General features: G+C 36.3%; 1 protein-coding gene across 3 annotated transcripts in view; it reads left to right on the forward strand.

The window, feature by feature from the left end:
- The first annotated feature begins 3,892 nt into the window (after positions 1–3,892).
- LOC127495144 (cytoplasmic dynein 2 heavy chain 1) overlaps positions 3,893–27,460 on the forward strand; it is an 84,987-nt gene continuing 61,419 nt past the window's right edge. The window contains exons 1-22 of one of the 3 annotated variants that reach the window (XM_051861632.1): positions 3,893–4,173; positions 4,666–4,855; positions 7,646–7,816; positions 7,895–8,033; positions 8,107–8,225; positions 8,404–8,548; positions 8,632–8,864; positions 8,934–9,065; positions 9,167–9,280; positions 9,476–9,587; positions 10,597–10,721; positions 12,005–12,180; positions 12,371–12,566; positions 12,976–13,071; positions 13,630–13,791; positions 13,923–14,021; positions 19,830–19,969; positions 20,081–20,309; positions 25,155–25,282; positions 25,364–25,479; positions 26,652–26,779; positions 27,003–27,152. In XM_051861632.1, coding sequence (XP_051717592.1) covers positions 4,673–4,855; positions 7,646–7,816; positions 7,895–8,033; positions 8,107–8,225; positions 8,404–8,548; positions 8,632–8,864; positions 8,934–9,065; positions 9,167–9,280; positions 9,476–9,587; positions 10,597–10,721; positions 12,005–12,180; positions 12,371–12,566; positions 12,976–13,071; positions 13,630–13,791; positions 13,923–14,021; positions 19,830–19,969; positions 20,081–20,309; positions 25,155–25,282; positions 25,364–25,479; positions 26,652–26,779; positions 27,003–27,152 — 3,093 coding nt within the window. In that variant the 5' untranslated portion in view covers positions 3,893–4,173; positions 4,666–4,672. The remainder of the gene's footprint in view (positions 4,174–4,665; positions 4,856–7,645; positions 7,817–7,894; positions 8,034–8,106; positions 8,226–8,403; positions 8,549–8,631; positions 8,865–8,933; positions 9,066–9,166; positions 9,281–9,475; positions 9,588–10,596; positions 10,722–12,004; positions 12,181–12,370; positions 12,567–12,975; positions 13,072–13,629; positions 13,792–13,922; positions 14,022–19,829; positions 19,970–20,080; positions 20,310–25,154; positions 25,283–25,363; positions 25,480–26,651; positions 26,780–27,002; positions 27,153–27,460) is intronic. The other 2 variants (XM_051861633.1, XM_051861634.1) reach the window with 2 other exon arrangements.

Consider the following 27,460-nt stretch of genomic DNA (forward strand, 5'->3'; position numbering starts at 1 on the left):
CATTGTTTGGTAGCACCACTTCAGTTGTTTTTTTCTCCTGATATATTTTCCATCAGATTAGAATTGCCTTTAGCTGTCACTGTAACTTGTATTTTAGTGAGTTGAATACATATTTACAATTCTCTCTTTAATTTTGAATGTATTGTTTTATATATTAGGTCATTGTGTTCTAACAAAAAAGTACCAAAAACTACTCTGGTAATGCCATCTTTTGTTTTAGACATGATATAATGGCAATTCCATGTTTTTTTGGCCATGTACAGTACCACGGTAGTACTAAACCATTCCTGGAAGTGTCTTGCAATGTAAATAAATAAGTCATGAATCTGGATATAATTCAGTACCATGTATATATATATATATATATATATATATATATATATATATATATATATATATATAGATGAATACAGTCATTTTTTCTGTGGGTATTTTGTCTTGACATTTATTAGCTGCATGTTTTCTTAATGAGTTCACTTACTAGTGAGTTTTGTTCCTGGAAACAGATTTCTAAAGTGGGTTGAGGTTGTTAGTTGACTGTAGATTAGCTGTGGTTGCGGCTGTGTAGTGTGTGTGTGTGTGATTGTGTGTGTGTGTGTGTGTTTTGGAGTGTGTTCAGTTCTCCTGCGGCCACTAACTCACAGGAACTGTAACGTACAGCACTAACATGGCTGACATTTCCCCCTCTCCGGTAAAAACTCCCAGCCTGTCAGCCAACTCCTCCGCCGCGCTTGTCCAGATCCGTGGAATGCGTGGTGTTGAAAGTGTGTGTGTGTGTGTGTGTTTTCCCCGGTGGGGTGATTGTGCTTTATTTTACGTCCATTTGGCTCTTTCCTGGAGTCTAATTCCTGTGCGCTCAGACTGGAGGTTATGAGCCCTGCAGCTGTGTAGAAACACACACACACACACACACACACACACACACACACACACACACACACACACACACTGTTCAACATCCTCGCATTATTATGGAGGGCTTGTCTGGGGTCAAATACGACTGTTATACTGGGAATTACTGCCTCTCAACACACACACACACACACACAGAGTTTCCAGCGTGCTGCAGCTGTTCTTTGGGTTTGTGTGTCTCTGAGGTATTTTCCCATATTACAATAAGCCCATTAATGCAGCTTTCCCTCCATCTCTCCGTCTCACTCGCTCCTTCGTTACTCTCTCTCTCTCATCAGTGCTGTTTTTATTTCTCTCCGTCTCTCTCGCAGGGACAGAGTCGACACGGCTCTACTGGCGTGACTAACGTATTACAATACTGTCAAAGCATCTGAGTACTCAAGGGCTGTTTGAGGGGTTGTGAAGTTCGGATTGAGACCCTTAACACATGTTTACGCAGAATTCATGTTCTTCTCTACTACGGATTTGTCTTAGTCTGCTATGATTGACAGGCAAGCTACTGATATAATAAACTGATATAATATTGAAATAAAATTATCAGAAGCTTCTGAACATTGTTTACTTATTTCAGACTAATTTCTCAGCAGGATAGATAGATAGATAGATAGATAGATAGATAGATAGATAGATAGAGCGATAGATAGAGCGATAGATAGATACATAGATAGAACGATAGATAGATTGATAGATAGAGCGATAGATAGACCGATAGATAGACCGATAGATAGATAGATAGATAGATAGATAGATAGATAGATAGATAGATAGATAGATAGACTGTTAAATGGATGGATGGATGGAAGGATGGATGGATGGACTGACTGTCAGATAGATAGATAGATAGAACAATATATATATATATATATATATATATAAATATATATATATATATATATATATATAGAACGATAGATAGATAGAACGATAGATAGATACATAGATAGAACTATAGAACCATATATAGATAGATAGATAGACTGTTGGATGGATGGATGGCGGATGGGTGGATGGACTGACTGTCAGAGAGATAGATATATAGATAGAACGATATATAGATAGAACGATAGATAGATAGATAGATAGACTGTTGGATGGATGGACGGATGGGTGGATGGACTGACTGTCAGATAGATAGACAGATAGAATATATATATATATATATATATATATAGATAGATAGATAGATAGAACGATAGATAGAACGATAGACAGATAGAACCATATATAGATAGATAGATAGATAGATAGATAGATAGAACCGTAGATAGATAGATAGATAGACTGTTGGATGGATGGATGGATGGGTGGATGGACCGACTGTCAGATAGATAGATAGATAGAACCATATATAGATAGATAGATAGACTGTTGGATGGATGGATGGCGGATGGGTGGATGGACTGACTGTCAGAGAGATAGATATATAGATAGAACGATATATAGATAGAACGATAGATAGATAGATAGATAGACTGTTGGATGGATGGACGGATGGGTGGATGGACTGACTGTCAGATAGATAGACAGATAGAATATATATATATATATATATATATATAGATAGATAGATAGATAGAACGATAGATAGAACGATAGACAGATAGAACCATATATAGATAGATAGATAGATAGAACCGTAGATAGATAGATAGATAGACTGTTGGATGGATGGATGGATGGGTGGATGGACCGACTGTCAGATAGATAGATAGAACCATATATAGATAGATAGATAGATAGATAGATAGATAGATAGAACCGTAGATAGATAGATAGATAGATAGAACCGTAGATAGATAGATAGATAGATAGATAGATAGATAGATAGAACCGTAGATAGATAGATAGATAGATAGATAGATAGATAGATAGATAGACTGTTGGATGGATGGACGGATGGGTGGATGGACTGACTGTCAGATAGATAGATAGAACGATAGATAGAACGATAGATAGATAGATAGATAGATAGATAGATAGATAGAACCATATATAGATAGATAGATAGATAGATAGATAGAACCGTAGATAGATAGATAGATAGATAGAACCATATATAGATAGATAGATAGAACCGTAGATAGATAGATAGATAGATAGATAGATAGATAGAACCGTAGATAGATAGATAGATAGATAGATAGATAGATAGACTGTTGGATGGATGGACGGATGGGTGGATGGACTGACTGTCAGATAGATAGATAGAACGATAGATAGAACGATAGATAGATAGATAGATAGATAGAACCATATATAGATAGATAGATAGATAGAACCGTAGATAGATAGATAGATAGATAGATAGATAGATAGATAGATAGAACTGTAGATAGATAGATAGATAGATAGATAGACTGTTGGATGGATGGACGGATGGGTGGATGGACTGACTGTCAGATAGATAGATAGAACGATAGATAGAACGATAGATAGAACGATAGATAGATAGATAGATAGATAGATAGATAGATAGAACCATATATAGATAGATAGATAGATAGATAGAACCGTAGATAGATAGATAGACTGTTGGATGGATGGACGGATGGGTGGATGGACTGACTGTCAGATAGATAGATAGAACGATAGATAGATAGATAGATAGATAGAACCATATATAGATAGATAGATAGATAGATAGATAGATAGATAGAACCGTAGATAGATAGATAGATAGATAGATAGATAGATAGATAGATAGATAGATAGAACCGTAGATAGATAGATGGACGGATGGGTGGATGGACTGACTGTCAGATAGATAGATAGATAGATAGATAGATAGATTGTAAATGTTAATCACGAATAAAGCAATAAAGAGAGAAAAAAAGCAATAACGTCTTTCTTTCTGTCTTTCTTTTTTTTTTTCTTTCTTTATTTGGACTCTTGAGTCCTGAATCTAGTACGCGCTTTTACACACGTACGCGCTTGGCATTCACGACACCCGTTACGTAACGATATGGCCGTAGTTGCCACGGAGACCGCGCCAGCTTCACCGCTAATGCGCCACAACATTCCCTCAAGCTGCTCCTGCACATCCACCCGACAAATGACACGGATTTGCTGTCGAAGATGCGTTTAAAACCGAACACAAAGCGTGTCCTTCACAACCTTCTGCGTTCCGCGTAACAGAAGCTCGTTATTTTATCTTGCAGGAGTAAATTCACTTCATGTAAGAGATAGAGTGGTTAGCGTAGCCTAGCGTGCTAATCCTTCAGCAGAACTGATCAAACTGTTAGAGTCTGACTTCAGTAAGCCGTAAGACGCTCATTTCCCTTTATTTACTGTCCCCACGATATTCTTCAGGCTTTATATTTGTGAATTTGTTCATTATACAAGTAATAAGTGCGCATTTGCTTGTCGTGTTTGTGTGACAGCAGTACATGTATTAAACTGAATTAATCTTGACTCCAGATGTCACGTGTTTGTTAAACCTATGAAAATTTACTCCAAATGCATAAATACGCCTGTGGCTGCAGAAGTTTGCTTTAAATATTGATGCTTATTTTTTTTTTTTTTTTAAAAACAATTGTGACATTTTGTGCTGTAAATAAAATCAAAGTATCACAGGAATTAATATTGACGGGTGTCTGTCAGTCATATATGCATTATTTGATCTCTGTTTTTATGCTGTCATAAACAGCACTGCTTTATTACATAGATTGTAATTGGGAGAAAAATGGCTGACTGTATGATTTCTTCAATATCTATTTTGTTTTTCTGTTGCTAATTCATATGATGTTTGAACAGGTGAAAGATGCCGCCTGGGACAGACGACCCTCGTAAACTCTTCATCCTGACCACGGCGGGAAACTACTTCTCTCTGGACACACCGGCGTCTCTCTCCTCCTGCCGTCCTCTCGATAACTTCCTAGATGATGGGAATGAGTTTCTGCTCGCCGTCACCAGACACGCAGATGAGCTGCACTTCTCCAACAAGGTGCGACACCACTCAGATAATCTCATTATTTTTCATTTGTAAGTCAAAAGCATTTACCAAATGACTTGATGTAAGTGCGTTTCTTGATTCTCTGCATTTGCTCTGAAATTGCTTGAAAGGGTGATTTTTTTTCCCCCACCTAATCAGAATAATTTCATTAAAAAACATCTAATTTAATCAAGAGGATTCATTACATTTAAAACATCAAGGCATCATTAAGGTTGAACAAAAGAAAGAATAATATTTAAGCATTTAATTATATATGCACCAATATAACACCATAGTCTTACATAGTTTACTACATGATCTTTTTAATACATTTTTTAAATGAATGGGTAAAACAAATTAAAAATATATTTTTAATGTACGCTTCAGTGAACACTTCTGAGTGTTTGAGTGTCAGTAGGGCCCTATGATTTCTGTGATGCAGAAAACGCGGACAGAATCACGGAATCCAGTCATAAAAAACGGAATTGACTGTATAACGTGGAATGTCACGGAATTTGTCAGATTTTTGATGAATAAAAAAAAAACTGCAAAATGACTATTTAAATATGAATCCTGAATATTAATCCGCAAAATGACTATTTAAATATGAATCCTGAATATTAAACCGCAAAATGACTATTTAAATATGAATCCTGAATATTAAACCGCAAAATGACTATTTAAATATGAATCCTGAATATTAAACCGCAAAATGACTATTTAAACATGAATCCTGAATATTAATTTGCAAAATGACTATTTAAATATGAATCCTGAATATTAATTTGCAAAATGACTATTTAAATATGAATCCTGAATATTAAACCGCAAAATGACTATTTAAACATGAATCCTGAATATTAATTTGCAAAATGACTATTTAAATATGAATCCTGAATATTAATTTGCAAAATGACTATTTAAATATGAATCCTGAATATTAAACCGCAAAATGACTATTTAAACATGAATCCTGAATATTAAACCGCAAAATGACTATTTAAACATGAATCCTGAATATTAATCCGCAAAATGACTATTTAAATATGAATCCTGAATATTAAACCGCAAAATGACTATTTGAATATGAATCCTGAATATTAAACCGCAAAATGACTATTTAAATATGAATCCTGAATATTAATTTGCAAAATGACTATTTAAATATGAATCCTGAATATTAAACCACAAAATGACTATTTAAACATGAATCCTGAATATTAATTTGCAAAATGACTATTTAAATATGAATCCTGAATATTAAACCACAAAATGACTATTTAAACATGAATCCTGAATATTAATTTGCAAAATGACTATTTAAATATGAATCCTTATATTAATTTGCAAAATGACTATTTAAATATGAATCCTGAATATTAAACTGCAAAATTACTATTTTAATATGAATCCTGTATGTTCTGTGTGAATAAATGAATGGCGCAGACGCGCGGTTTCATTTACCCTGCACACACAAACACACACACACACACACACACACACACACACACTGAAGCACGCGTGACGGTCGTGTTGTTTTCAGTCTCTGCGTCTATATGAGGACATGAACACATGAACTTCATCTCCAGAGCCGCTCTGAGAGTCACTTCATGAACTTTTTACTGTTTCATTTGAGAAAAACTTCATATAAACACAGAAACTCAAAGCTCTTCACTGCAACCCATCAAAATAAAAGTTTGGTTTAAATTGTGACAGAAATATATTACTGTTGTATAGTAAATTTTAGCTACGTCTCAATGGAATAATTATACTAACACTAATACTACTACTAATAAATTATTATTAAAACTTTATTTTTAAAGGAATAATCACAATTTTTCTTCTATGTTTTAATTTGAACAGTAAAGCTCTGTTGTGCAGCACTTTGTTTGACAAAGTTTGTTTAATGTCATGTGATTAAAAGATAAATTAAAATAATGTTTTATTCTGTTAAACCTTTAATAAATTGTATAAGTTTCATGATTTCAGTTAATTAGACATGCTTTTTGATTACTAAAATTTAATTTAACCATTAAAATGGAGTTCAAAATTTTTTGTAAAAACTGAATAAAAAAAAAACAGAATCCAGAAAAAAATTAAATGGAATTTGGGAGAAAATAAAACAGATTTCATAGGGTCCTATGTAAGCAAATCTTTATTTAATTAGTGTTTTGAACTGATTCATTGACATGGACTGTTTGACGTGTTTTTTTGTTATTTCAAGAGGACTTATTAGGCTATTTTACAAAGTCTTGATTTTGGGCAGGTTTTCATGCTTGAATGTTGATTATTTTCCTCATATTCTTCATTGTTGCAGCTCCTCTATTCCCAGTCTGTCAGTAACACTCTGTTTAGTTCCTGTCTCTATGAAGCCCCTCCTTCTGAAAAGCACAGAGTGCTCTGATTGGTCGGCTGGAGCAGTGTGTTGTGATTGGTGGTTGTTTGGGAAATGTCCCGCCCCTTACCATAACTAACTCAACCACGCCCCGCCTCTTAATTCTGTGTATGAATTATTTAAATGAGGAATATTGTGACGTGTTCATTCCTGGAAGAAACTCAAGACTTCAATGGAGGCGTTTCATGACAATGAATCAGTTCAAAACACTAATTCAGTGATTCATTTTCATGTAGGATGATCGCTACCGATTTATATTAGAGGCACAATCTTCAGGAAACCTAATGGCTAAATAAAACACACATCAATATTCACAGTAATCAACATTATTTTATACACCCAGCTCCATATTCAGCTACCAAATTCTCAGAAAAGCGAAAGCAGAAGCTCATGTTGTGTTTATGCAGCTGGAGAGTATGGAGGGTGACGGCAGGGTTCTTGTGTTCTTCAAACCTCATCCGTGTGTGGTGTCCGAGGACAACCTGCACCGATCCGTCCTGGTGTCCTCCATGCTGGAGTCTCCCATCAGCACTCTGTACCAGGCCCTGCGACAGGTCTACGGCCCCGTCCTGCTGCAGGTCAGCCTCATGGGATGTGTTTCACGTTCATGTGAATTTGCTGTTAGGTTTTTATAATATGTTTTCTGCTCTCTGCAGGATGATAAATGGAGTCAGTCGTTCGACTCAAAGCTTCAGTCTCTGCTCATGGATCTTGAGGTCGGGCTGGGCTCTGTGCTTAGACACTCAGCACCAAAGGATTCTGGGAAACGGAGTCATTCAGAGTCAGATGTGTTGAGTAAGTTCTCCCAGCTTGTGTTTTTATACATTTAAATTCCATGTGAATAAAGTCCACATGCTGATGTGTGCAGGTATCACGACCCCTCTGGATGAGTTCTGCTTCTGGGCCGATGTCAGTCGCTCTGGACAGCAGAACAGCGAGAGAGAGCGAGCCGCACACTTCTCTGAGCTCATCACCACCATTGAGAAGGTACATACACACACGTCAAGAGTTTTGATGCTATGTAGTAGTATTAAGGTGGCTTGTGAAAGTTGTCATCATTTACTCACCCTCAAGTTGTTCCAAACCTGTATGAGTTTCTTGCTTCTGTTGAACACAACAAAAGATATTTTGAAGAATGCCTGTAATCAAACAGTGTTTGTTTCAGGACTACAGTAATCTGGATAGTTTCAGTCTGGTGGAGGTACTGGACCTGATTGAGAGCACACGTGAGACAGTAGATGACGTGTGGAAACAGAATGAGCACGCCCCCTACCCCGAGACACGCATGATCAGACTCATGGATGTCATAGGTGCACATCAAGCCTTGATAAGTAATAATGAGAATACATTTGTGAAAGTACTAATGACGTTCCTGATGTACATGTGTTCACAGGCGGAGCTCTCGGCAGGTTCGTACAGAGGAAGTTGAATGCACTACGCTTATGGGAGGATCCTTATTTCACAGTCAGGGAGGGGCTTAAAGGGGGCGTGGCTGTCTGTGAGCAGTGGGTGGCGGCCTGTGAACACCTGACTGGTCAGGTGTGGAAACGCTACTCGCCTCATCCGTGGAGCGGAGAGAAGCACCGCCCACAGGGGCTGCAGAGCCTCGGCCAGCGATTGGAGGAGGTCGGACCGCACACCTATCAATCTTTGCAGTATAATCTGGTGCATTGTCACATGACGTGTATGTTTCAGGTGGTGCAGGTGCGATCTGTGTGTGAGAAACTTCAGCGTTTGTTATCTGGAGGGAAACAGCAGGTTTCAGCTGCACGTGTGTATCAGCCTTTCACGGGACTCAACCCGATACACTACAACCCTTACACTGAGGTACGCTATCTGCACTATTGTGTTTCCAGCACCATCAGCATAAACATATGATATATCACTATATCACTCAGCTGTATGTATGTTTATGTGTGTGCGTTTAGCCCTTATGGAGAGCTGCAGTGTCTCAGTTTGATCGACTCATCACTCCAGCAGAACAGGAAGCAGCTGGAAAGCTCAAGACCTTCATAATAGATGCACAGGACAGTCCGCAGCAGGTACACACACTCACACTAGTCCTGTGTGTCCAGACGTTTGGCTTTTTATCTATATCACAGCTTATTCTAGCCAAGAGCCACCAACTTAGACAAAAAGAGACTGTCTGTGAGCTTTATGTTTGACATCAGATTTATAATAAACTCACACACAGATGCACACAGCTGTACATTGTTGTTTTCTTATCTTCGTTTCAGCTGCTGCAGGCATTTCAGAAACACAGAGATCTGATCAAACGACCCACAATGAGCAAAGAACTGCAGCCTGAGAGAGAAACGCTCCTCACACGATTGCTGGACTACAACAAGGGTCAGATCACACACACTGAGCAATACAAAACTGGTTCACTGCCTACATAGGGAGCTAACTTCTAAGGCAGCATCCTAACTAAAACTAAGGGTGCGTTCACACTTGTAGTTAGGTTTGTTTGGTTCATTTGGTCCGGACCAAAAAAGAAAAAAACAAACATTTAGTCCTGGTCTGATAAGCATTCAGATTGGCAATTTTATCACCGAACCAAAAGATACTGAACCTAAAGTCATAGGGATACATTCACAACCTGATTGGTCAGATTTTATGACTTATTGCCTATTTTGAGACGGAACTTACAGAACATCCAAAACTGTGTGCTGAGGTAAATGCGCTCGTTGTATGTGTGTAGCCTGCATATGATGGTATTTTGGCCAGCTGGGAACTCGTGAAGAGCTTATAAAATGTGTAAAGGAGTCAAAACAGCGGCGGGAATCCTTTCGTCACACACACAAACGATCTGCTGCGTGGAGACGCGCGTCTGATGCCTGTGATGGGCAAACTTGAGACTATGACGAGAAAAAACGATATGCGTGTTCTTTTTAGGGTCTCATCTTCCTGTTTTTGGTTAGTTTACATGTCTTTGGTCAATGTTGCGTCCATATATCATTCGAACCGCACCAGAGTTCAGCTGAAAGCGGACCGAGACCGATCTTTTCAGCGGTCTCGGTCCGCTTGTTTGGTGCGCACCAGGGTTCGGATGGCAGCGTTCACACATGCTCAAATGAACTGCACTAACAGAGCAATCGCACCAGGGTTCGTTTTAATCGAACCAAACATGCCAAGTGTGAACGCACCCTAAACCACATAAATGACTGATTTTAAACACTCATTTTGGCTAAAATGAGGTTTTGTAAAAGTCAGCATGTCTACATCAGGACCGTCTACGTTACGAAGCTCGCTAGAGTTTAATACATAACTAAAGTTTCACATCTAGATCCAGAATTGCCTTACTATGAGGAGAGAAATACATTAGAGAGGTTTTCATGCTAGCTGTGTTGTTGTGCAGGACTGCGGGCAGATTTTGAGAGCCGTTGTCACGGCGCTCCAGGAGAGAAAACCGGTCCTCTAGCAGGAAGAAACCTTCCTGAGGTCGTCAACAATATCGTGTGGGTCAGACAGCTGCTGCTCAAGGTGCGTACACACGGAAGAATTTCATGAGCTTACGTTAATTAAGAGACAACATTTAAATGAGCCATTTAAGACAAGACACTACAGGCAGAACCGTTTTCTTTCAGGCACTGGTCAGTTTTGAGATTTTGGTCTATTTTATTAATAATAATAATAATAATTTGTTACATTTATATAGTGCTTTTCTGGGTACTCAAAGCGCTTTACATATGGAAGGGGGAATCTCCTCAACTACCACCAATGTGCAGCATTCACCTGGACGATGTGACGTCAGCCATATTGTGTCAGAACGTCCACCACACACCAGCTTATTGGTGGAGAGGAGACCGAGTGATGAAGCCAGTCAGTTTATGGGGATGATTAGGAGGCCATGATGGTGGATAGAGGTCAATGGACAAATTTGGCCAGAAAGCTAAATTTTGCTTCCATAGCTTGTCTTCTTGCAGACAAGTGGAAAGAAATCATCCAAAATATATTGTATTCCATTTTATCTATTTGCATCTGTAGATTTCAATTACAATGCATATCTTTAAAGGCTGTGATCTTTTTCTCCTTTACAGCAGCTTTACATACATCAAACTTTACAGTTTTATTCCTATCTATATTCTGAAGGGTTTTACAGAGGGGTTTGTTTAAATATCATTTGCCTGATTTTATGCAACATTTTATACCTAAAACATCATGACATGTATTTGTTTTCTGGCTGTTGACAGTATTTTCTGATTTATCGGATGGATCTTCTCCACATATATTAGATCCAACCCCGAACTTCGAATCCCTACCAGAAGATACAAGTCTTCTATCAGCCTGAGAGTTTGACTGAGAAAGCCAGGGAAGAGCAGAAGCAGGAGATGAAGTGATGATAATAAAAAGAGCACAGTTTATTGAATAATCTTAGTTGCGTTTTTTTTTTTTTTTGTCTCGATGCTCAGACTTCATCTGACCAAAGAGTTATTATACCACCGCAAAAACAATGGAAGATTACTGCTTATCACAAAATGATGAATGATATAAATCAAATAATAATAATAATATGAATAAATGATTAAATGATAAATTAAATGACAACTACATAAATGACTAAAAAACAAAGAAAATAAAACGCAACACAGATGTATGTTTGCTCTCTCAAAGTAACATTGTGCTGTTTATTTTATTCATTTAATTTCTTGAAAGTTTTACCCTGTTCACCTGTGGTGTCTTGCCTTAAATGAACTTAAGAGCATTAATTGTGGTAAAGGACTTGAATTGGTCACTAGTTATAAAAATAAAATCTGTGTGTGTAGGTGGAGGACTCTCTGAAGATGGCAGACGCGTTGCTCTCTGATCTGTCTGGATTTCGGCCTCTGGTCCGTTTCTCTGATGAGCTGCAGGAGCAGCTGAGATCGTACGAGCAGGAGCAGTTTGAGGACTGGACCAGAGACCTGCTGTCAGGACTCTCCGATCCCAAATCTGGAATCAGGTTAACACACACACAAACAACAAACATGTAGACATATACTTTTACCATACAAATAACCTGGGCTCACTCATTCGACACTTTAATATGTTGGTTGAAGTTTCTTCATCGAGGTTTTAGCATGTTTGTATTGACATTTTCAAAACAAATTGTGACAGGAGCACCACCATAAATCTGTCCTGTATGTGTGTAGTTTGCAGGCCAGCAATCGTGTCATGGAGTTGGATCACATGGATGGTAAACTGAAGATCCAGTACTCGGACCGGCTGGTGAGTTTACTCAGAGAGGTGCGGCAGCTCTCCGCTCTGGGCTTCACCATCCCTGCGAAGATCCAGCAGGCGGCAAACACCGCAGAGAAGTTCTACCGACAGGCCATCATCCTCAAACAGGTGTGTGAACACACAGACATACGGACTGGAGGTGCTTTTGCACTGTACGCTTGCTAAAAGTACCAATATGACTGCTAACCCAATTCTAGAATATTCTAGAATATTCTCTCTCTCAGGTAGCATTAGGAAGTTATTTTTGTGAATCAGTTTATTCATATCAATGAAATGAATCACTGAATCATTTGAGTCAACACTCAATATAATTCACGCCAGATAATTACTGCTCTGAAGTCAGTTATATAATCTTATAGTTATTCAGTTAAACAATGCTGACCTTGTTTTGTTTTGTTGTCTTGACTGTAGTTTAACAACTTTACATTTTAATTCGCTTGAAGTTTAGCTCCCCCCATACTGTATTCTTAGGTCAAATATTGCGTTGTATGTAGACGTGTGTTTGTGTGTTTAACAGGTGGCGCATTTCTACAACACCATCGATCAGCAGATGATACCTTCTCAACGACCCATGATGCTCGGCTGTGCTCTGGCCTTTGAGCAGGTCATCAAGGTAACCCTTCTGTGCTGAGAACATTTCCTGCTGCCATGAAACTGTATTTATAGTATTTTTATGTTTTTGAGAGATGTCTCTTCTGCTCACCAAAGCTGCATTTTTATTTGATCAAAAACTCAATAAAACAGTGAAATATTATTACAATTTAAAATATCTGTTTTCTATGTGAATATATAGTAAAGTGTAACTTATTCCTGTGATCAAAGCTGAATTTTCAGCATCATTACTCCAGTCTTCAGTGTCACATGATCCTTCAGAAATTATTCTATATGATGATTTGCTGCTCAAGAAACATTTCTGACTATTATCAATGTTGAAAACAGTTGTGATGGTTCATATTTTTGTGGAAACTGTGATATTTTATTTTTCAGGATTCTTTGATGAATAGAAAGTAAAAAAAAACAGCATTTATTTGAAATCTTTTTTTGCATTATAAATGAGGCAGTGTTTTGAGTGTCATAATATATATATATATATAATATATAAACTGGTCACACAAAGACTGTACATACTACATCATGTGTCTGTTTGTTGTACAATATTTATTTGCGGCAGAACCCGCGGTCTCAGTCTCGCGAAGAAGGTGGAAAACTCCAGATCACGTGGGAGAATCCTAAAGAGCTGGAGCAGTACATCGGTAAACTGCAGAGTGCCGCAGAGAGACTCTCCACGGAGAACCGCAAACTCAGGAAGTGGCACACCGACTTCACTGACAAGGTGATGTTGCTCTCTCCTCTTCCTCAGGCCTTTGTCCTGACCTTGAACATGCACGTTTGGCGCATCAAGGCACAAATGAACATAGAAGAGCTGGTCTGGACTGGCTTTAGTTTTGTGTGTGTGTTTTATAGGTGGTGTGTCTGATGGGAGTGGATCTCCTGCGTCAGCAGCAAAGATGGAAAGATGGTCTTCAGGATCTCAGGACTGGATTTGCCACACTGGAGTCTCAGGTGATCATGATTCTTCTTGTCTGCTCAAATACTGTCTCTGTAGTGAACTGCCTCGCTGTCTGCAGAGCGGCTTGGTTCACAGGAAATGATACTCCACACAAACTCATCTTTGAATCTGCAGTTTGGGTCACTTTTATTCTGCATTTGGGAACACAACATGCATCAACAATCTTCCCTTAAATATTAGTATTGTAATTTTACTGCTGTAAGATAAAATTATTATTATTATTTTATTTTTTATTAAATAATCAATTTATTATTTTACAGTTTAATATTTTATATATTAATAATAATAATTTTAAAATGTTTAAATAAAAAAGCTCCAGGTTTGCTCTGCTTGTTTGTACAGGGTTTTTCCTACATTGAAAATTCTTTGGTGGCCGCCAAAATGAATTTTTGTCCCGCCAAAGCCTTATTTGATCAGTTATCGTGATTTATGAGTGATGCTTATAACTGCTGCGCTTGTGACAGGGCGCATGTTAAGAGAACGGAGAGAACGAGAAGAGAGCTCTTCCCTCATGCGAGCGCACTCTCTGTCTTCAAACTAATCACTGTCTTTTTTCTCTCTCTCGCTCTCTCTCTCTCTCTTGCACATATCTAAAACAACTGGCACGATGCTAAAAGTTCGGAAGACCGAATCCATGTTTCACGTGGCGCATTCAGAGAACTTTTCCTGAATTACCGCTGGGTGTGAATTAGGGTTGGGAATCGTAAGAAATTTTCCGGTTCTGGTTCCGATTCCGGTTCTGCCTAACGATTCCGGTTCCGGTTCCTTTAAAATAATTAAACAACTAATAAAATAAAGTAGTAAGGGAAAAATGCACAATACTCGACTCAAACAGCCCTTTTTGTTTATTATTCTTGTAAAATGAATTTAACAGACTGCTAATCTCATATTCGCTAACACTTTACAATAAGGTTCATTAGTTAACATCAGTTAACTAGGCCTATATTAACATGAACTAATAATGAACTGCATTTCTACAGCATGTTAATCTTTGTTAATGTTAATTTCAACATTTACTTATACATTATTAAAATCAAGAGTCGTATTAGTTAACAGTTAATGCACTGTGAAGTAACATGAACAAACTATGAACGGCTGTATTTTTATTAACTAACATTAACAAATGTATTGCTCATGGTTAGTTCATAAATGAACCTTATTGTAAAGTTTTACCACAAATTAGATAAGATGCTTGAACACACATGTAAGATCCAGACAGGTGAAACAATATTTTTGTAAGTTGGATTCATAAAGACTTGGCGTAACAATGGCAATCGATACAGTCGTTATTTGAAGTCCAGTTACTTTCAGAAGGTAATTTATTATATTTTGATATTTCGGTAACATCAGCGTTTCTATCTGAATAATAAACTTTTTTATACTTCTGTTATAATTGGAATATTTGTCACACAGAAATAATGATACTGTGTGTTTGAAAAGATTGTTTGTGAAGCTGTTTATATCTAAACATGACAACTCTCTTCAGATCAACGGCAGCGCAAACGCTGATTTGAATGTCGCGATTTTATTTTTGTCAAAGGTTTAATATACATGGGTGAGTCATTGTCATTTCGGAATTAGATCATGTGGGTGATGAAATCGAGAATGTGATCTTTTAAAGTTTAATTGTGCAGCTTTGGACACCTCTCTCTCTCTCTCTCTCTCTCTCTCTCTCTCTCTCTCTGCATTGATATCTGACGCATATGAGTAGCGTGAGGGATTTTCAGTGTATTCATTGCTATAATATTCATGAGGTCAGACGTCTCTATTAAAGGATACGCTCCTTGCACTTCGCCCACTCATCACACCAGAACCGTTTTTGGAACCGAAACTTAGAAATCTTGCATGGTTCTGGTTCTTTTCAAAAAACACTCCCAGTTCTGGATGAGAACCGGTTCTCGGTTCCCAACCCTAGTGTGTGAATAATGCTCATAAGAACGTCACCTCATCTTCTCTGACAGGCGTTCTGCACGTGCAGCTGACATAATAACGCACTTTCAATAAACGAAAAAAAATCCTATCCAGTGATGAAGTGTTTTCTGTGTTGACAAATCGTTTGCGATGTCCTAACTGCCGGGATTTGCACACAAGAAGTCTACGTCTGCTAATGTCCGATTCGCGACCTATTAACTCATTTGAACCGATTCATTTTAACCCTAAAAAGGGCAAGACCATAAAGAGACATCAGAAAATTAATTTATTGCTATTTTCCATCTTCTTAGGACACAAATAATACAATTCCATGATTTTTTTTAAAAACATGACTTTTATTTTTGATTTTAATGTCTGTATCACCCACGTCACGTTGCCCGGTTTGGAGGTATAAATCCGTTGAAAACAGAATACATGTTTGGCAATGCATGTTACAACATTTTTAAAACCATTTATTCTCTCATAATTTAAACTAAACATTCTTTGTAAAATTCTGTTGAACAATAAGTATAATGCCTATTTATGAATATATTATATAATGCTGTATAATATTTAATACACAAATTTCTAGGGCCTATAAATTATCAATATGACCAAAACTTTGAGGAAAACCTGTTGTACACAATATCCTTCATGCCTTCTGCCCTCTGATTGATAATTCAGACTTTTTTTTATTAAGTAAAGTCTTTTCTGCACAGAAATCCTTAATGATTTTTATAAAGTAAATGTAAGATAAACATTTATTGAAGCAACTTGGGTTTACTTGATTATTCATACACCATTTTTTAATGTTAAAAATTAAAAATTCTTTTGACATTTTTTTCATGTTAATGTAAATGTCAAATATGACACAACAGACTTTTGGGGAACATTTATTTGTCCATCTCCCAATTATTATTGATTTGCAATGAATTGCAATGAAAAGCCTGATGTATAAGTATGATACACAACAAAAAACACATATGCATGCATATAGTATATATACAAGTTTGCATGTGTTTTTTGTTGTTGTTGTTGAGTATCATATTTCACACACACACACACACACACACACACACACACACACACACACACACACATCAGGCTTTTATGGCATATATATGCAATTCATTGCAAATCAATAATAATTGGGAGATGGACAAATAAATATTCCCCAAAAGTCTGTTGTGTCATATTTGACATTTATATTAACATGAAAAAAATGTCAAAAGAATTTGTAATATTTAACATTAAAAAATAATGTATGAATAATCAAGTAAACCCAAGTTACTTTAGTACAGTAAATGTTTATCTTACATTTACTTTATAAAAATCATTAAAGATTTCTGAGCAAAAAGGACTTTACTTGATAAAAGTCTGAATTATCAATCAGAGGGCAGAAGACATGAAGTAGATTGTGTAAAACAAGTTTTCGGCAAAGTTTTGGTCGTAATGATAATTTATAGGCCCTAGAAATTTGTGTATTAAATATTATACAGCATTATACAATATATTCATAAATAGGCATTATACTTATTGTTCAACAGAATTTTTATAAAGAATGATTAGTTTAAGTTATGAGAGAATAAATGTTTAAAAAAAATTGGCTATAATGTTGTAATACGCATTGCCAAACATGCATTCTGTTTTCAACTGATTTATACCCCCAAACAGGCAATGTGACATGGGTGATACAGACATTTACAGGCTAATTATGAAAAATGTAAAAATTAAATTCATAAAATTTCAACATGAACGTAATAAGCTAACACTCAACAACAACTTTTTAAACATGCAAGTCCCCTCCAAATATTGTAAATATGTGAAATATATCAACTTTTATCAGAAGGTTAGTAGATGTCCCACTACAGGGGGTCATGCTGTTTTTAAATGCTGCCCGTAAGCTAAACAAAAAAATTATGAACAAAGTCAATATATCTAAATATTCACAACAAACACCCTCTCAACATGAAACCAAGAAATCAGACCCAAACTTTCCCTGACTCTCCCCACAGCCTCTCAAATGTTTGTATCACCCACGTCACGTGGCCCTGTTTAGGGTTAATGAATAGTTAAAACAACTGATCAGGGTAGCGTTTCACAAAAGCATAGTACACAAAAGCTAAGTTGAATATAGAACCATAGCCACCAATGGAGCTGCGATCAACTTAGCCTTACAGTGCTTTTGGGAGACGCTACCCTGTCCAACACTGAACTCACAAGACGTCACTGTCTGAATCTGTGAAGCTATAACAAATCATCTACTCAGAACACCTCTGAAATGAGAACGTACCCCATTTAGCAAGAGTGGTTAGTAAGATTTAGCCTTTAATCAACAGTATTTTCAGATTATTTAAATGACAATGTGTAGTAAATTAGGCCTACCTATAAAATCAGTCAGTTCAGACTGGAGTGAGGTGAAACCAGAACACAGCAAGTTGTTGTTAGCTAGGTGCTTTCAATTGTATATGGTAGAAAATTAGACTATTAGTTAAAATAAACTTTTTAATGTTGATTATTAATTATTAATATATGTACCAAAATAGTTATCAGGTCTAGCAAAGAAGCATCTTCTCTTACAAAGCTATGAAATCACAGATTTTTTTGCAAAGAGGGCAAGAAAGGAGTACAGTGAGAGTGGCAGGTAATTTATTGTCAGTATTGGGCTCACAGATCACGTGGGTCGGGTACTTAATACTGTTTGTGTGGATGACCGTGTCTGTCAGCCACCACCAAAGACCATTTTTGACCCAGGAAAAAACCTGTTGTAGGGCTGCACAATTTGGCCAAAAATTGTGATTATATATAAATGTAACTATAAAAATAGTAATAATACATATTGATAATAATAATAATAATAATAATTTAATTTGGGAACACAACATGCACCAACAGTCTTCCCTTAAATATTAGTATTGTAATTTTACAACTGTAAAATAAAATGATTATTATTTTTTTTTTATGATTATTATTATTTTTCTTAAACATTAAGGTCCGGTTTCACAGACAGGGCTTAGGCTAAGCCAGGATTAGGCCTTATTTCAATTAGGGTATTTAAGTAGCTTTTATAAACGTGTCTTAGAAAAAAACATTACTGGTGTGCATCTTGAGACAAAACAAAAGCACTGACATATTTTTAGACTTGTCAGCACAAGTTTCTTTCAGTTAAAACAGCTCAAACATGCATTTTAGTGTGGGACGAGCTTAAGTCTTGTCTGTGAAACCGAGGGTTAATGTCTTATTTTACAGTGTTTTTGTTTAATATTTTATATAATAATAATACTAATAATAATAATAATTAAAAAATGTTTAAATAAAAAAGCTCCAGGTTTGCTCTGCTTGTTTGTAGGGTTGCACAATTTGGCCAAAAAGTTTGTGATTGTATATAAATATGACTATAAAATAGTAATAATAAATATTTATGTTAATTATATTAATAATAATAATTTTAAATAAAATATTAAACAAAATAAAAAATAAAATTTCTAGTTTTTAAGTAAAATAATATAATAATAATAATAATAATAATATGATTTTACAGTACAACTGTATGGTTATATTTTTTATAGCTGTCTTAATTTCTTAATTTTCAAACATTAATCCATCTAGCTATAGTCATATTGATATATAATCACACAAATTTTGGCAAAACTGAAGCTTTTTTTTAATTTTAAACATTAAAAATGTTTATGATTTTCATTAGAAAAACATAGATTTTTCCCCCTAATTTGCCCAGCCCAAGCATCTACCTTCTAAAGCAGGATCCTAACAGAAATGGAACCTCATATGCCTTGTTAGGTGACATAATGGTGCCTAAAATGCTGTCTATGTAGGCAGCTCACTTTTATCAGCGGCCTTAAATGTGCCTGGATGTGTGTGTATGTGTTCAGGGTTTTCGTACAGGAGACATGAGGGCCTGGCGTCAGCACTGGAACCATCAGCTGTATAAAGCTCTGGAGCATCAGTATCAGGTGGGACTGGAGGCCCTCAACAAGAACCTGCCGGAGATTAACATTGACCTCATCTTCAAGTAAGAGCCCCTCTCTCCTCTTTATGTGTTTTAAGGGTCTAGTTCACTTAAAAACTCACCCAATCATTTCCTCACAAAAACTATTGTTTAATATCTTGTGTTTTTCTTCAGGCAGGGGCGGCTGCAGTTCCGTCCGGCGTTCGAAGAGGTCAGGGCAAAATACTACCGTGAGATGAAAAGGTTCATCTGCATCCCGAACCAGTTTAAAGGTGTGAGCGAGACGGGAGAGGAGCCCATATTCACCTGCATGATCGAACACAACTCCAGCGGCTTCCTGACCATCTTCAGCAAAGCTGAACTCCTCTTCAGTCGACTCACACAAGTGCTGGACAAGTTTAAGGTAACTGCGTTTCAAACTCTAGTGAGCTGTCTGACTAGTTAATGTCATTGATACTCCAATGATACACCCGTTCCATTAAAGTGGACCTATTATGCCCCTTTTCACAAGATGTAATATAAGTCTCTGGTGTCTCCAGAATGTGTCTGTGAAGTTTCAGCTCAAAATACCCCACAGATCATTTATTATAGCTTGTCAAATTTGCCCCTATTTGGGTGTGAGCAAAAACACGCCGTTTTTGTGTGTGTCCCTTTAAATGCAAATGAGCTGCTGCTCCAGAAGAGGGCGGAGCTTTAACAGCTTGTGCTTTGGTTGCTCAACAACAACAAAGCTGGAGAATCTCACGCAGCCAAAATGAGGATTGTCAGTAACGGTGTTCAGCCTTACATTGTTCAAACCGGAGTCGACACTGATGGAGAGACTCAGGAAGAAGTTACAACTTTTAGAATGAAACTGGACGTTTCTGAATGGTTAGTGCATAAATTTATGTAGTTGCTGTGGAGTTGATTCAACTCATCCACTAGCATGTGCCGTCATGTTAATCTTTTGTGCAAATCCAGTGTTGAATTGACCCTCGTTTGTGAAGCAGTCTGGCGTGAAATGATGGCATGTCAACGACACTCAACCAGGGGTCTCAAACTCAAATTGGCTGGGGGCTGTTGCTGTGATTCACACCTCATAGGAGGGCCATTTTAACATTCAAGCACAAGAAAGCGCAAAATTTCTGAAAATTTACTTTCCTTTGCATTATTTCTCATTTACTTCAAATTTCATTTCTAAAATATTTTTGCCATACTTAACAAAAAATGTAAACAGCAGTGTCTCTATCATTGTTACATACAGTATTATTTTTTAACAGTTAGTGCAAATATTTTCCCTTACTTTATTTTAGCTTAAATAACATCAACATCTTGCACTGAACAGCATTGTACTGAACAAATGCAATCCCTGAATACATTTGTACATTATTCTATTTCTTGCCAGACACCTGGCGGTGCTTCTGCTCACACAGCTGAGCCACATGTGTCCAAGATGCAGTTTGAGTATCGGAAATGTTTATTGGTAGCATCGGACGGGTTTCAGTGGTTTAAATCGACGCTCTCGACTTGCGCGAATGCTTTTACTGTAATTTAGGCAAGTGCGCTCCTAATAGAAGCGACGCACATGCGGTGCGGTGCGCTCATTTTTTCAAGCGCGATTATGTCAAAACATCTCAACTTTTCAGAATGCCGCAAGCACACCGCAGGTCATGTGACTAGGACCAACCGATGAGCTTCGGCCTTTCCGTAACAAAACATTGAAAGCTCAGCTGATCATAGCTGTACAGGGCGTACATCAAGTAGTAGAGCTAATGCAAGGACTAGAAATCAATTTTTCTTTTGCTGAAACTTCCTCGTCATCGTGGAGAGCACAGCTCATGGTTGCATAGCAATGACAGACGCCACAGGAGCGAAAGAGCTTTGGAAAGAAGGAGAAAGCGGCGCGGCTGCTTATGTGACGCGATATGTGAATGGCTCCTTAGAACTGTGACTTTTTCTTTGCATATCAGACAGGTAGCAACTAGAGAATAATAATAATACTAATAATAATTTAGTAGGCCGGATTATGATTTATTTTTGAGATCAGTTGCGGGCCGGGTGGAGGTGGAGGGGGGGGGCCATAAATGAGACCACAGTTTGAGACCACTGCTCTACTACAACAACTCTTCCTCTTCTCTAAAGCAGCCCAACATGGCCACACCCCCTTTGTTGTGTGTTCTCGGGGGCGGGGTTTATGTAAATTTTAGGGTTTGTGATGTCACTAACCCGAGAAGAAGCTCATTGTAGTCCCTACCAGCCATTTGTTGTAGTCCTTAAAAGAAAATATCTTCCTTTGCATTGAACTTTGAGCGTCGTAACTTTGCAGATGTTGTTTTAACTAAAGTTAAAAAAGTGAAATCATAATCAAGGACTTTAATATGCAGCAAAATTTGTAAAAGATTTTAGCTGATTTTGACCAGAAACAAAGGCAACCTCAGATACAGTACCGTTCAAAAGTTTGGGGTCAGTAAACTTAATACTTTTGTTTATCAAGGATGCATTAAATTGATCAGAAATGACAGTACAGACATTTATAATGTTACAAAAGATTCTATTTCAAATAAATGCTGTTCTTTTGAACTTTCTATTCATCAAAGAATCCTGAAAAATAAAATGTGTCACAGTTTCCACAGAAATGAACTGTTTTCAACATTGATAATAATCATAAATGTTTCTTGAGCATCAAATCATCGCATTAGAATGATTTCTGAAGAATCATGTGACACTGAAGACTGGAGTAATGATGCTGAAAATTCAGCCTTGATCACAGGAATAAATTACATTTTACTATATATTCACATAGAAAACAGCTATTTTAAATTGTAATAATATTTCACTGTTTTTACTGTATTTTTGATCAATTAAACGCAGCCTTGGTGAGCGGAAGACGCTTCTTTCGAAAACATTATAAAATCCACCACAAACTTTTCAACGTTACCGTATATACTTCAAGGATAAAGCAATCCCAGAATACATTGCACATACATACATTTCTCTTAAAATTGTAAGTTAAAGGAAATGTTGATTATAAATAAAGCTCTGGACAATTAATGCATGCATGGTGGATTCCAATCATATTAGAATATTAAAACATGAAGGGAGTTTCAGCACGTAAAGGTTATGAACTGAGGTCACTTTTAAAGTGATGTTCTAGAAAACACCGTAAACACCCACCCACACACACGTCCAACTAGATCTACTGTTTATTAGACATTACCTGTAGCTAAAAACACAGTGAACTGCCTACCTAGACATGTTGAATGCATCTATGATGCACAAAATGCTGTCTAGATCAGTGCACTAGTTTTTTTTTAACGATATAACAATGATATATTAGCATCTATTGTGTTTTAGCATTTACAAACTTCCATTCTTGAAATATTGTTTGCTTTCAATTGTGGTTTAGACGACACTATATGTCAAAGGTCCTTATGCTTCTTTAATACTGTTAAGGGGAATCCCGGCCCACTCGCACACAAACTCACTTCTGATTTCTGCCGCCCACACAGAGGGGAAACAGGCCGAGTGCTTCCTCTTTAGCAGCATGGCTGGGAAACCTCGTCCAAATCGTTCTGTCTGAGATTTGTGCATCTACTAACAGCAGATGTCCGGTCAGTGGGCAGGTGCTGCTTTGATTATCTGTATAAAACTCTCTGTTCACTGATCCGTCATCGTAGTTTCATTAACTTACACGATCTACGAGTCAGAAACTGTATGCAAATTTAAGTAGCGTGTTCATTCTAAATCTGAAATGACAGCTCAGCGTTTTGCTCATTTCATCACTTCCTAAGAAAGCGACCTAATAAAAGATTTGTATAAAGGTCCGAATGGTTCAGTTTTGCTCGATTGGAGTTTTTTATGTGGCTAATAACAGAAGGGAAGGTTTGTACTCTAAAGTTTGAGAATTCCAGCATGTTCCAAAATAACACATAATCAGCGCATAATCTACAATATATGAGTTTAGTACCTGTATGAATAGGTTTCTTTAACTTTTGACCCTTTTAAAAATAAACTCGAATGGTTTTAATGCCGAACCCAATGCAGTAGCAACATTTATTATTGCACAAAAACTGGAACTGGTCAAAAACAAAAAACATCAGCTGATTTTAAGTTTCTGAATGTGTCTTTGGTAGTTTTACTCTTATTTGGAGCAGTGTGGGTATTGTTAACTAAGACTAAATATACTAAAAAATAATTTTTGTTAACTAAAATAAAGCTGAAATAACATAAAATATAAATATTAGATAAAAAAAACCTTTCAAAATTAGGAACTTGAAAGTTGTCTGAAATAAAATAAGTTTAAGTTGAAGTACTAAACTTACTAAAACGTAAACTGAAATGATTTAAAGCTAAGTAGAGATATTAGTAAAAACGACATAAGCACACAACAAAAATACTAAAATAAAAACTTGAAATATAAAAATAAAAGCTAATTCAAAATATTAATAAATATTACTATAGTATATAAATAATACTAAAATAGCACAATTAGGATAATTAATGATTATCTTTGAACCTATTTTAGCTGTCTTAACTAAACATAAATAAATGGTTAATACAATTAATAAATGGTTAGTCACGTTACTTTTTACATTTAGCATTTCCAACCGGTTAAGACTAAGGATGCACGATATATCAGCCACCATATCGGTATCGGCCGATATATGTTAATTTTTAATGATAACATTATCGGCCTGATAAGAAAATTTGATCGATAAATTAAAGTCGAACAGTAATGTATGGATGAGACACTTCATATGCGCACTGTCCGCCATGATGGTTTTAAATTGCTTGAAATATGATTGAAATCACTTCAAAAAGGAAAATACAGTTAATTTACACCACAAGTCTGTCATATAGACTACATAAAATTATAATGAGAACATTATAATTGTGTGATTGGGATGTGGATTTTAATGGTGAAACTTTTGTTTTTATGATCAGGCTGTCAAAAAATCTTGATTTAGATTTATTAGCCAATATATCGGTTATCGGATTTCAAATATAAAAAATTATCGGTTACCGGCCAAAATTTTCATATTGGTGCATCCCTAAGACCCAGTGTTAATGGATTTAATTTTTAACATAGCTCATAACAGACGAGAGGGTTTGTAACTAAAATCCTGCAAGATAAAAGAAAATTGGTGTAAGAAACTCGAGCGTGGGTGAATGGTGCATGTGATCTATAACATCAAGCCTCCTGAGATGTTTTCATAGGGGGTTATTTGATGTCATTTATAAAACTGTTTCCCTGTGTGTCTGTGTTCAGGACTGGGTGGTTCTGGGGCAGGTGGATATAGATGTTCTGGTGGAGAAACACCTTCACAGTGTCCAGGACTGGGAGAGAAACTTCAAAGCTCTCAAAGCCAAAGGAAAAGAGGCAGAGCGGCTGCCCAGGTATCTGCCCGTGTGTGTGTGATCATGTGTACTGTGTGTTTGACTAAGTTGTGCTGCATTTAACAGTGTGTGTGTGTGTAGCACAGAGAAGGTCGACTGCATCACGGTGAACTGTGAGCCTGTCAGAGTGGCCGTGGACGATCTCATCCAGAGGTTGTTTGACGCTCTGCTGACGTCCCTGAGGAGATCCATCCTGGGTGAGATCAGATGTTCAACACACACTGTAGAGCGCTCACGGTGTCTGAAAGACACAGCATGAATTCAAAACAGTGTTGTTATTGCTAACTAAAACTATTAAAAATTGAAATAAAGCTAATGTAAAATAAAATGTAAATAATAGATGTAAAACTTGAAACTTGAAAATGATTCCTTGGCAACTGAAATAATCAAAGTTTAAGTTGAAGTACTAAAAAAAAGAACTGAAATAAAAATAAAATGTATTTTTAGTAATTTCAGTTAGTTGCCAAGGCAAACTGTAGTCAAAAAATTTTGTTGAAATATTCAAATAAAAAAAAATATATAAAAAAAATAAAGCTAAAATAAAAAATACTACATGAAATAAAAATAAATGGAAGCTAAATAGAAATATAGAAAACTAAAAATATAAAAACATTTAAAGAAATGTTAACAAATAAAATGAAATATAAACTAATTTAAATTATTTTATTTCAGTTTGTTGCCAGGCAGAATTTAAAATTTTATTTTACTTGAAATATTCAAAAAAAAAAAAAAAAAAAAAAAAAAAAAATAGCTAAAATAAAAAAATACTACATGAAATAAAAATAAATGGAAGCTAAACAGAAATATAGAAAACTAAAAATATAAAAAACATTTAAATAAATGTTAACAAATATAATGATAAATAATGATAATGAAAAGATTTCAAATGTATATTTAGTTAAAGTACTCTGATTACTAAAACTAAAATAAAGCTGAAATAATATACAAAAATATATAAATATTAGATAAAAAACTTAAAATGTAAAATAAAATAAAAAATGTTGCTTTAGCAACTAACTGATATAAGTTTAACTTGAAGTACTAAAATGACTAAAAGAAAATAAAGATATACAATATATGTATATGTGTGTATATGTACAATTACAGAAACACAACAAAACTACTAAAACCTACACTAAAATAAAAACTAAAAAATATATAAAAATAAAGCTAATATTAATAAGTACTATTATAGTATAAAATAACACTGATCTCAACAAGCACACGCTATGACAGACTATGACGGTGTTTGGGAGATCAGATGGTGCAACACTGCCCTCCACTGGTCGTATCTGCACTGTGTGTGTTCACCTATGTAAAACTGCTGTTCTGTGTGTGTGTGTGTGTGTGTGTGTGTGTGTGTATGCAGGTCACATTCAGGTGATAGACTCTTTCGTGAGTGGTGCAATGGAGACGTTGTCCTTGCGTCCTGAGAGCATTGATGAGATTGGAGAGGCCAATACCAAACACAGCCAATTACAGGCCCAGAAACCTGAGGTACATCACCATCAACACCTCATTCAGCTCACTGTTGGGTGGGAAATGTTCTCCTTCAAGAAAACTCGTATCATGAGGCTAGAGTTGAATATGAGCCACGTTGCAGCTTATTCTAGCCAAGATCCCGGCAGCATGTAAAGATATTCTGCAGTGCTGATATGTGATGTTAATGATGTGTTTGTGTGTAAATGTTGTACTGATGTTGTTTTGACGTTGTGTGCAGATTCTGCCTCAGTTCCAGCAGGCGGAGGAGAAGAACAGGCTGTTGCGCTCCGTGGCGGGTGGAGGTCTGGACACCATCAGCTCCCTCAGAGCCAAATGGGACAAATTTGAGCTGGTGATGGAGAGTCATCAGCTCATGATTAAAGAACAAGTACAAACGCACACCACATATACACACTAATACACACACACTACTGTTTCGTATATTTTTCCATAATAACCGGTAGAATCTTGCAATCATATTTGCCTTTTTTTCTTTTAATTCATATGTGTGTCTTTACCTACAAGATGTCATGAACCAGTGTTGTTACTAAAACTAAAAATATTTTAAAAAATGATGTTAAATTAAATGAATGTTAACAGAAATAAAAGAAAAAACAACTTATTTAATTTCAGTTAGTTGCCGTGGCACAAATTCAAATTTTAATTTAGTTGAAGTACTCAAATTTCTGAAACTCA

The sequence above is a fragment of the Ctenopharyngodon idella genome, chromosome 15 (assembly GCF_019924925.1).
Source record: "Ctenopharyngodon idella isolate HZGC_01 chromosome 15, HZGC01, whole genome shotgun sequence".
Taxonomy (NCBI): domain Eukaryota; kingdom Metazoa; phylum Chordata; class Actinopteri; order Cypriniformes; family Xenocyprididae; genus Ctenopharyngodon; species Ctenopharyngodon idella.